The following is a 12568-nucleotide window of genomic DNA, read 5'->3' as shown; positions in this document are numbered from 1 at the left end:
GATGATCATTTATTATTCTTTCCTTCAATAGTTTTCATGCCAAAGACGTTGTTAGTAAATAGCATTTGGTTTAGTAAAATATAAAATGCAAATTTGAAAACCACTCTTTAAACCGTTTCTTCTGAACAGGCAGAGAAGAAAGGAGCGACACCTACAGAGTATGGCTTAATCTTTGGTGTATTGCAGTTAGTTATATTCATAACATCACCCATATATGGAAGGCTGGTAAGTAGAATATATCTTAAATTAGCTGTTTGAATGCATTGCTGGAATGTTTAATTTAATGAGTTAATATTTCGCAAAGAATCATTCGTATTCAAAAGTAAAGACAATAAAATGCTATAATATGCAGCGTTAGGCAGAAAGAAATTTATTATAATGTTATTTAAGCTACAAATAAATTTCACTTTCAGCAAAGTTCGTTATTACGTGCGCGTGCCAAAAATTTACAAATCGAGTTGCTGACGTGCGGGCGCGTGCCAAACATTTACCAGGCGAGTTGCTGACTTTCCAGGCAGTTTTTAATAGGGGAAAAATTAATAGAAAATTAATTTATATACTTATTTATAATATATACTGTATATATATTTATTTATAATATTTTATAAATAATTATTAGTAATTTTATGTATATTTTTATTATAAATATTAATAAATATTTTTAATAAAATAATAATAAATAATATTAATATAAATAAATATTATACATTTATAATATTTATTTATATATAAATTTATGATATTATTCAGTGTAAAATTGATTATTGTATTATTAAATTGATTTTAATGATGTTGGTTTGAAAAAAAAAAAAAAACAGTAGTGAGAAAAATATTTATGCATTGTAACTCCCCATAGAAGTCAGTTGAGCAGAGGAAGTAGAAAGATGTCAACTTGTTGGCGAAACGCTTACCGTATTTACTCGAATATAACTTGCCCTCGCGTATAATACGCACCACTGATTTTACTTTACGAAAACAGACATTAAAAAGTTTTGCATGTACCTCGCATACGAAAAATGTTTAAACATGTTCACTTCGAGGCGATAGTAACTCGCTCCCCAACAGCCATTATACTGCAGATGCAAGAAAAACAAGTGGTTTTATTGTATCCCTGAATAAGATACAGAGGCCTTTTGCAGTCTGTGTAATATATTTTTCAACAAATAGTGCAATTAGACAGTTGGAATAAAAACAACGATGCTAATTAATGAATCACATGTCCCCTCTCACGGAAACTATGCTGTATAGACTCAAGCAAAACCATATGTCGTACTGGAAACACAGTATCTAACTAAAACTCTTGTCTAATTTTTCAATTACATGAAATAAGTGTTTATTTTATTGTATTTGAAATCTCAATATTCATTATGACAGATCACAAAGGCTAACTTCAAATAAAATTCTACCACGAATTGAAACATGACATATAATGCATGTGTGAGTTCGCTTGCCGGCTCAGACTCAAACAAGCAGCAATAAAATTCAACCAAGGATTGAAAATTTGTGTGAGTTGAGAAGCTCCATGGGAACGATAAAATAAACGACACCCAATCGTGAATGTGGTAAAAACTAAGAAATATATAGTGAATATTGTTATGACAGTTTCATATGTTATGGATTTCGGTTGAAGAGAATTAGCATTTCAACTCAACAATTGTCGGTTGCCTTTTGGGTCGCGCGACCTTTTGTTAATACCGCACCAATCATCTGCTCGTCTTCATAGCTGATCTGTCTCTATTGGCCTACCATTGCTATATGTTTCCGCTATGCTTTCACTTCTCATTAGTCATTCGTGAAGGATTGTTCATTGTGTATCTCAAGTCTTGTAAATTACTGGTAATTTTTGCTTGGAATAATGGGGAAGAAGATGATGCTGTTTGGGTTTCCGAAAATCCCGGCATATATCTCGCATCGCCAATTTTTAGCTTTAATTATGGGGGGAAAAAAGTAAGAATTATATTCTAGTAAATACGGTATACATATACACACACCAAATATTTATATATGCAAAGTATGTAATTTAATAAATAAAAATATATGACTCTCTCAATTCTAGTTCTAACACTAATTAATATTTTGAATTTAAAAACGCAGCACTTTAACGCAGCAATTATAAGTTATTGAAAAAGTTAATCTTATTTTCTTATACTAGAACTGAGTATTTTAAAGTTTTAGTTAGGCTAGTGAGACTTTTGAAGTAGTTTTCTGTCCGTTAGTTTATTAATTCTGGGATGAATTGGAGTGAAGTCAAACGGAGACAGTCAGAAAGAAGATATCAGAAAGAAGAAAAGAAGAAATCTCATTGATATTTCATATAAATTTCGATATTCATTTCTCATTCTTATCCAGAATTGGAATTACTCACAGCACTGAAATTACTCACAGTACTTTCCAGTCCTTTGTCCGGTGATAATTCAATAAATTGAAGGGTTTCTTCATGGGAAAGGGCTGTGTCTTTGGATTCAACAAAGGGGTTCACAATCCACATACTTTGCCTCCGGTGATCCTCACGTTCGGGATAATTCTTTTCAAACGACAACATCTTCAAGTGGGCTGCAACAACATCTGATACTGAATTCTGTGAATAGAAATCACTCTTCCGTAATATAATCTGATTACGACTGAAACATTTCATTCTTTTTTTCTGCAATCATATTTAACCAGAGTTTGAGTTTCTTTTTGAATGATTCGATCTTGATCCAAGCATTAAATATTGTTGTATCTGGATCTTGAAGTTTTAATTCAACTCGTTTATGTAAGAAAATATATCGCTGAGATATGCCAGCCTGGCTACCCATTTCTTATCCTGGAAATAATGGGACAGGTCACTTTTCTTATTAATTAAAAATACCTCAGCTTCCTTTCGGAGTTCATATAACTTCTCGTGAACTTCACCGCAGGACAGCCAACGAACTTCCGAATGTTGAAAGTTTTCGATGTCTAAAAATTCCCGATCACTCACGAATACTTCCATGTTTAAAAATACGCGGCTTCTTCACTGATATTTCCTACATAGATGTTATTTAGTCGTTCTGGGTCTGAGCTTTTTGATCCATTCACGAATATTATTCCCCTCAGAATACTCAGGTGTATTTGCACTATAAAATATTTATTCATGAAAAATGCTTAGAAAACCGAAACGACAAATTTCAGCAGAACCTTTCGCGGCCCGGTATAATTGATTCCAGGGCCCGGTTGAGAAACGCTGATCTACAATGAGTTAACTGACGCATAGAAAAATAGTATTTGTTCACAGCCAATTGTAGGAAGACCTGGCAGATATGACAGATAAGATTGCCACGTTACTCTTAATATCATATGTTTAGAAGCCACGTGTTTTGACAAAGTTGCAGCTGGTGACATTTCGTATGCTAAAAATATTAAAGATAATAAACTTGAGTTAATTAATAAGCTTTTAAATAATGAAAAGTATTGGCGACTAAACACAGTTGTTTTCTATCAGCTGAGTCACGTCACTATGCCCCTCAGCCATTGGCTAGAGGGGCATAGTTAACATCAGCTGTAGTTTTCAGCTGCTGGACTTTATTCCTACAGTAGGCTTTGTGTTTGTTGGTTAGTTTCTTTCGTGTAAAACAATATTTAACTTATAAGTATTGTAACAATTAAAAAAAAAGGTTGAATAATTTATAAGCGTACACACACACACACACACACAAACGATATACATGGAAGAGGGTTGTTATTGCTAACATTACATAGCGGGAGACCAGAAAAGCCAGTTAAGAAGTTAAGAAAAAACGGTAAGGATATGCATCTTTCATAAAAGTACACGTATATAGCTTAAAAAAACTATTAGGAAATTTAAGACGTGTTTATTATATTAACATACTTTGACTGAATAGTTCAACAGACCTATTTGAGGATTGCTAAGTTATCGAAGTCATGGAACTTGGAACTTCTTTGGGAGATGGACCGAGTCCTTGACTCTTTATCCCTTCATCTGATTTTAGCTTGTGTGTGAGAGGATTATTGTGGGTAAATTACCCGCTCATTGTGAGCATTGTAAGCTGTATTAGCTTTATCTTGCGATGGAGGATTTTGGTTTTTTATGTTTGAAATGATCTGAAGGTTTGTAGTCTGCTGCCTGTTGAATTAGTTGATTTGGGGAATTATCTGTGATTGTGAAGAATTATCTGTGATTGTGAAGAATTTTTCTGCAATGCCTGTCATGTAGGTCTTGATATCTGGAAGCTTGGCTTCTTGGTGTAACTGGAGGTTTCTGATGAACCAAGGGGCATTAAATGCCATTCTTAGGCATTTGTTCTGGATCGTTTGTAAGCTGTCGATGTTCTGTTTAGACGTGTGTCCCCAATTTGTTGAGGCGTAAGTTATCTGAGGTCTTATCACTGATTTGTAGAGGAGAATTTTGTTGTTTATTTTTTGGAAGCTGTTCCTATTTAAAAGGGGACATAGCTGTGGCTGTGCAATAATCAGACTTGTTTTGGTGGAGACTATTCATGTGTGTCTTAAAAAATATAAAAAAAATAAAGACTGGCTTAAAGGTGCGAAGCAAGAATGCTTTTCATCTTCCCAGTTATCTGTAGAGGACAATGTAGGAATAAGTTGATATTAAGCTATTCGAGCTCTGATCATGGCAAGATTCAGCCTCAGTTAGAACTTCATTGGCTACAGCATTGCCACCCATTACCCTCCAAGGGTATTAATCACCGAATCTCGCGGTCGATTTCCTCCAACCGTCCTTTAATATGTGTGTCTTATCCTTATAAATAAGGACTGACTTAAAGGGGCGAAGCAAGAATACTTTTCATCTTCCCCGTTATCTGTAGAGGACAGTGTAGGGTTAAGGTGTTGTTGAGCTATTAAAGCTCTGATCATGGCAGGAGGGTAAAAGCAATAGCCGAGCCTCAGTTGGAACTTCATTGGCTACAGCATTGCCATCCATTACCCTCCAAGGATATTATTAATCACCGCATCTCACGGTGGATTAAATTCACCATATGTGTGTCTTGACGAACTACATTACTGTTCTTATTTTGTTATCAATTTCATAATATGGTGTACTTGCTGTAACTACTACATAAATTAAATCAATCTTTATATAAATAGTATCTGATTAAAATTTATATAAGAATTTAATTTTAAACAAAATATTAATAAATTAAAATATTTTAATGTAGTTAATTAAAAATTATAGTGCTTGACCACCATCAAAAACACCTTAATGATTAAAAGTTATGAGTTTGTTAGAAGCAAATACCTCTATAGAGAAATTATGAAAGACTTTTGTACGAAAAAGTTATTTGAATGTCCTATCCTGATTTACGCTCACGCCTAGACCTACGCATTTTACCGTATAGGAATTTGCAACCGAAATCCTACGGAATAGGTTGGCTACTTCTTATTCCTGGAGGTGTCCTTGTCTGTGGGTCTATTTGAATGCACAGAATGAAAATTAAAAAAAAAATAATAATAAAATAAAGTTAAAAAAAAAGCAAATTGTTACCACTGATAAATTTAAGATTGAGACGAAATAAGAAACTTAAGAATCGTTTGAGTTTAAATTGTGATTTTTTTTTTTTTTTTTAATTTAAGAAAGAGATTACCCCAGTAAAGGTAAAAGTGATAAATGAAGAAGGAAAAAGTTTAGGTTGAATACACGTGGATGATTATCGCAAACAAGTATAGAAATAACAGCGTAATTCCTGGCCGGTTCGAAAACTAGAAAAAAACCCTGTCATCTTCATATAGAATTGTCTAACTTCACTACTTTCAGATGAAAAGACCTTATAAAGTCCTTTATAGACGAGATTCGAAGTCGCAAAATTGCCATGAGTTACCCCTGATTGAGGACACAACAACTGATCCAAATTGATTTGTATATCGATTTTAAAATTTCTGATCTGGTTGGTTGATAGGATAGTTTTTACGCCCTCTATCCAATATGCTGCGGATCAGAATTCATTTGAATATAGATATTTCTGAATGTGTTTAGAGAGTAAACAATTATCATCCCCCGGCGTGAATCACCCTGCATAGCGGAGATCTCAGTTGGCTTGCAAAGGTCTGTGTTCCGTCCCTAGAACAGAGTTTTCGGATATTTAGAATGTCTAAAATGTGCTACTAATTTTCAAAATTAACTATTGATTCTTTTTAGAGCCGCTGTAGAGGCTCTAAAACAATCGTAATGGTAATCATATTTGGCATCATATTCAATCAGAACACAATGGAAAGATCTGGGTTTGAATCCTACCCAGGATACTAGAAATCTTTATACAGGCTTTCCATTTAAAGGTGAACTAAGATCTCATAGCGGAGAGTTCTCTTCCCCCACCGGCTAAATAGATAAACAAGCCGGGGAATACACCCACCCATCCATACACACACACACACACACACACGCGCGCGCGCGCGCACACACACAGTTACCAGGCACGCTTGACTCATATAATAGCTTTTAGTTGCTGTGGTGTATTTCTAAACAACTAACTGTTGAGTTTTAAAGAGTTTGAGATGTGAAAATTTTAATCTAGACTATACTTTTGTTATTTATTTTTCTTGAAATATTTTTTTCAAGAAAATGGACCACTTCTTGGTGGATTATCGGTTATATAATCATCATTATTTTAAAAATAACAGATTCGTTAATTAATTAAACATCGAATTTTTACAGTTGCCTTTTCTGAAACCTGGATTTCTACTGAAGGCTGGAATGTTCGTTGCAGGATGTTGTTCTGTCCTATTTGGGTAAGACAAAAAAAAAAAAATCCATATTTTTCTTATTCGTTTTAACTAACCGCTTTCTCCATGATTGTACGCTTTCAATGAGGAACCAGCATTGTTAAGTAGCACAGAACGGTCTGTTCTCACGACCTAATATTGTGAACTACTCGAGTGACGTGATTAACTGCACAGAATGATAAATCTGACTCGTTTTATTATTCTAATTATTATTATTCTTTTTTCTTTTTTTTTTTTTTTAATTAGTTGTTAAAAATACGAACTATCTTGAGAAACAGTTTGACGAATGTTAGTGGGTTGTCGGTAAATTTTAACCTTTCATTACCATTTAATATGACACGCGATTATCCTAAGCAATGCGGACATTTTGACTTAATGGTCGCTTAGAAATGATGCAACAAGCACACATCACAATAAAAGTCTAACGAGCGCGCGTATCGAATTCGGCACCCTTTTCTGGATGTTTATTTTTTAACAAAAATGCACTTAATTTTGCCTGGGCCACTTCTCAAGACAATGACATTCCCATACCCGACGTCTGTCAAATATTTCGTGTTTCCAGAAGGGGATTTTTACTGATAATTGCATTTATTTATGCTTTCGGTGGTTGTAATACCACCGCGTTATTTATTTATTTATTTTTATTTATTTATTTATGACTATTTATGTAAATCCTAATATAAAGAATTATCCTGATTGAAATAATCTCTCTTTGGTCTCGATCCGGGACTCAGTGTGTGTTTACTATTTGCTACGATCGTATATTGATGAACAATACAGTAAAAGTTTTCTTTTAAAGCTAATATTATATACCTGTGTTTATTTGTAGCCTCTTGGATAGATCTCCTTCTGGTACCACTTTCATAGCGTTGGCTTTCTCAGTAAGGACAATAGAAGCACTGGGATCATCCGGGTTCTTGACAGCCAGTTATACATTACTGGCACTGGAGTTTCCTGAAAACATTGCTACGGCAATGGTGAGTACATAGCACAACTTCGAACTTAAATAGATTTAATGAAAAATGTTTAACATTCAAGGTTGCATTTCATCCAAACATAAAAATAAATAAATAAAGCATCAAAGAAACGAATTATTATTATTTTCTCTCACTTGTTCACTATTCAAGATAGGCTTTTCTTATAAGACATAAGATATTCTTTTTTTTTTTTTTTTAATGGGTAGATGGGTGAAACAAGAATGCTTTTCTTATTCCCCTTGATCTGCAGAAGAAAATGTATAAATGGATGTTATTGAGCTATAAGCTCTGGCCTTAGCGGGGTAACAGCAATAGCCGAGCCTCGAATGGCAATGCTATTGGCTACAGCATTGCCATTCGTTACCCTCTGGAATGATCATAAGATATTCCTTTAAAGTCCTAAAACGGATTAGGAGATGGACTGAGTCCTTAACTCTTTATCCCTTCATCTGAATGAAGAAAATCTGTGTGGATGGGGTGTTATTGTGCTAAAAGCTCTAGTCATGGCTGGGTAACGGCAATAGCCGCGCCTCGGTTAAATCTTCATTGGCTACAGCATTGCCATCCGTTACCCTGAATGATCCTAGAAAGAACTGATGGTCTCAAATGCTGTAACTCGAGACCTTAAGACATTCCTTAAGTCCTTAAAAGGACTGGCTTAAAGGGGCGAAGCAAGAATGCTTTTCATATTCCCCGTTATCTGAAGAGGATAGTGAAGGTTAGGGTGTTATTGAGCTATATATAAAGCTCTGATCATGGCAGGAGGGTAACAGCAATAGCCGAGCCTCAGTTAGAACTTCATTGGCTACGGCATTGCCATCCATTACCCTCCCAGGATACCCATTTCAGTCGCCTCGTACGACATGCATGAGCTACATTGGGGCTATTCTTATTGAGGCCACCACACGGGTAGGATTCCTTATCCTTTATAAGGACTGGCTTAAAGGGGCGAAGCAAGAATGCTTTTCATCTTCCCCGTTATCTGTGGAGGATAGAGGACAGTGTAGGGATAAGGTGTTATTGAGCTATTAAAGCTCTGATCATGGCAGGAGGGTAACAGCAATAGCCGAGCCTCAGTTGGAACTTCATTGGCTACATTGGCTACAGCATTGCCATCCATTACCCCTCCAAGGATATTAATCACCGCATCTCACTGTGGATTAAATTCCCCCGGTAGGATTCCTATTTTATGGATAGGTTAATAACTACAAAGTATGAATTTCTGAATACGGTTTCTTTAATAAATTGTCTTAATTTACTATATGTTATTTAAATATATTTAGGACAGTCCTTATTTTGTTTTGTTTTATTGATTACATATTTCTGTTTATCATTTAATGATTTTTGAGTTAAGAAATTTTCCGTATAATAAGAAAGTTTAATTTGTTTGATTTTATATGATGTGATATTATGCATATTTTGATGGCGACAATAGTTTTTTTCTTGAGTATACCAGTGGCAGAGGAGACAGTTAATGCTTTCAATGTCAGAAGGCTAAGACGAATGTGATGTTATGATTCAGTGGTGGCAACAAATATGGCTTGTTGGTTGTGTTCTATGTTTATTTATTTATGAACAGCTGATATTTTATATGTAAATCATTACTAGACAGATTTAAATCATTACAAACCATTTTCCATGTCTTTCACCTTTGAGAATGACTGAAGAAGAGTATTGAACGAAAACTGTTCTTGTGCTCTTACAAGAGAATTAAAAATGTGAACTTTTTTTTTTCGTTGAAAATCTTGTTTCACATAATTACCGTTTTTATTCACTTGAGATATTTCATTTTCATTTCAGTTACGAAATTCAAAAGGCTTCTAAAATGTGTAGCTTGCAATTCTCAGACCCCTCTCTCTCTCTCTTTTGTTTCGGTGACCTTTAAGTTCAGGCAACTACTTTGTCATTAAAAGCTAAGTATTCATCATGATCATTAATAGTCACGTCTGCTATTTATTAACATTCACGATTCCTGTATATTAGAGGGATAATTATGAACCCAGAAATACTTAAATGCCTTTCCTACTTTTATTATAAACGCTCTCAAAGTAAGTAAGTAAAATTGAGACAAATGAAGCCTCCATATTAAGTCAGTGGAGTGGGATTAACTGTTCATAATCGAGCACCAACAGGTTACAGCCAATATTAACGCAAGGTCAACGAACTCAGCATTCGTCTTTCTCTCTGTCTCTTGTTAACACTCCAGATTTGTAATTAATGATCGCACTTCAGAGTCACAAACAATGGTTGGTTAAATTTATAGCACGTATTGAGATGGCGCTGCTGACTTATGACGTGCGAAATAAGGAGGGACTTAGATAAAGGAGAACACAAAATACTGGATTATTAATAATTTAATTAACAGCATTAAGCAAAAAACGAATGTAATACAAACTTTACCGGTTCGTTTTTTTTAATTATTATTATTTTTTTTTTAGTAGGTCTTCTGCTATTAAGCTGAACACCGACTTAATAGTTTAATTAATACATCACAAATTTACTGTTGTGAACAACGTGACAGGAAGCTTTGTCAGTTTGAAACACTAAACTATACTAAGACAAGAAATTTCTTACTGGAAGGGATAATAAATTCAAAGGAGACCTTCCTTTTGCAACAAATGCTTTGCCCGCATCTCGGTCACTGTACCAATACACACTCTTGTCGACTATAGATATTTAGGAAGATTCAAATGTTACAGAAAATAAATAAATAAAAATAAATAGGGATATAAGGGGTGGGGGAATTAAAACGGTTTGTATCCCCACTTATCTACCCATCTTATAAGGTCAGCCTGGCTGGCCAAGTGGTTAGCGTATCCGCTCTCCAGCCAAAAGGCTGCGGCTTCGAATCCCGCCGTGGGCATGGATGTTTGTGATTGTCTGTGGAAATACTGGTGGTTGGAGTTGGAGAGCACGTGCCCTCCCTCGATGAGTCCTTGGACTCCCAGGAGGAGGTGTCAAATAATAATAATAATAATTATAATAATAATAAATAAAGTGGCCTTTGAAATTGCAAAAACGACTTTATAGTTTATGGAAATATAATAAATTATTACAATAATATTTGCTATTTTTTCCGCGATTCGTAATGTTGGAAGACGGATAATGTCGATAAATTAGAAAATATAGTATAGGTTGTCATTTGACCAATAGATGGCGCTGCTTCCGACTGCACTATATATGCATAGAAAATTAAAATGCGGATATCGAGTTTTCCGCTATCCATTTAGTTTGTTTATTTACAACCAATGAATGCAACGAATTCTTAGAATAACATTAAAGAATCAACTATACTTTCAAGTTTTATTATTATTATTATTATTATTATTATTACTATTATTATTATTATATCAACCGTATGTCGAAAAATGAGTGAAAAGGATTGTGAAACTAGGCATTCTTATCGAATCAAACGGAGCGTTAGAACCAATCACGGCAGCGGATATTAGCAAATGTTAAGAGTGTAAAAACTCGACACTAGTATGTTTACTGCGTATTTCTTTTTTCTTTTATAACGGAGCTTTTAAGTGCAACACGTATCAGGGTCACTTATATGACCCTTATTTTGCCCGTCTTGATTTGTCAGCTTGTTTGGCTTGGTCGAAAGATTTATTTTTAGCTGTCAGGAAAACTGATTCTTCCTTTTTATTCCAGACAACTCTTCTGACTTTACGACTATCACGTTCTCAATTACATGCTAATCACTTACTCATTAAGAGGCCCTGCATTTTAACAAACGATCCTCAGTTTAACTGAGCTCCAGTGCAATAATATAAAATGTCCAGCGGGTGTGTGAACTTGCGGCATCGAATAGAGGTCAGCAACAATTAGTTCTGCATTAATATCTGGTACCGAAAGAAGAGATGTCTTATTCTAAGAACAAAGAAAAGCATCAAGACAGAGTATATGCTCCTGCATTCATGTATAACTAATAATTTGCATAGTAATCACAAAAATTGACACTAAATAATTGAAGCGCAAGTCACATTTCTAACTCATGATATTCCTTTTATATGCATTGCTTGTCAAAACAACACATTTTTGCGTTATTCTGCTACTTTTTAATCAAAAGTAGGAGAAAAAATGGCGAACGTACTAAAAGAAGCAGAAGATCTAATGCTAATCTTTGTTTGCAATTGTTTGACTCGAACGGTTAGTATGAACTTCAGCGCATCCTTACTGCGCATCTAAGAAAATGTCACATGGCTAAACAGAATCATCATCAGTTGCATCAGTCTTGGGACTGGTAGTTCAGTAGCAATTTCCTCCATTTCGGTCTGTCATCGGCTTTCTTAACCTCCTGGTAACTCCTCAAACCCGTGCTGTCTTTGATTTGGTCTTCTTGACCAAGTCAAAGACAGCACGGGTTTGTCACTATAGTTAATTATTGTAGTGATTAACTTTCCAACTTTTTTATGAAGCATTATTGCAACACCTGACTCGCCCTTCTTTTGTCCTGAATATATTATCCGAAATTCTCCACTCCAGAAATCACCCTGTCCCTCCCATCTCGTCTCACTAATGCCCAGAATGTCTATTCCAAGTCTTTCCATTTCTTTTTTTCACATTTTCTATTTTACCTGGTTCTAGCAGTGTTCTTGCATTCCATGTTCCAATATTCAGCTTATTTCTTGTCTTCATTTTTGAATAAGTACCAGAATTTCGTTGGCTGTCGACCTGAGAAGGCCGGTTACTTCTCCTGCCGGGCATGACTCCTTCAGTGAAGGCTCCATTGCCAATCTTGATTTCATTTTTAACTTCCATTGCTGCTTTTACTTGGGAATGTAATGTGGTGGTTTCCCCTTGCCTTCCACTTCGCAGTATTAACATGTATGCTACAGGAGGTTAATACAGGTAGCGCTGCTGCCCAC

The 12568-nt window shown here is 35.0% G+C and overlaps 1 protein-coding gene across 1 annotated transcript in view; it reads left to right on the top strand.

Moving 5' to 3' along the window:
* LOC150097554 (MFS-type transporter SLC18B1-like) overlaps positions 1-12568 on the top strand; it is a 60770-nt gene that overhangs the window by 10046 nt on the left and 38156 nt on the right. Inside the window, exons 2-4 of the mRNA XM_090407504.1 lie at positions 130-225; positions 6653-6726; positions 7550-7697. Of these exons, the coding sequence (XP_090263630.1) occupies positions 130-225; positions 6653-6726; positions 7550-7697 (318 nt within the window). The remainder of the gene's footprint in view (positions 1-129; positions 226-6652; positions 6727-7549; positions 7698-12568) is intronic.

The sequence above is a fragment of the Typopeltis vanoorti genome, chromosome 17, assembly GCF_054136105.1.
Source record: "Typopeltis vanoorti isolate ZY-2024b chromosome 17, IOZ_Tvanoo_1.0, whole genome shotgun sequence".
Lineage (NCBI taxonomy): Eukaryota > Metazoa > Arthropoda > Arachnida > Uropygi > Thelyphonidae > Typopeltis > Typopeltis vanoorti.
This window is presented reverse-complemented; position numbering and strand designations above follow the sequence as displayed.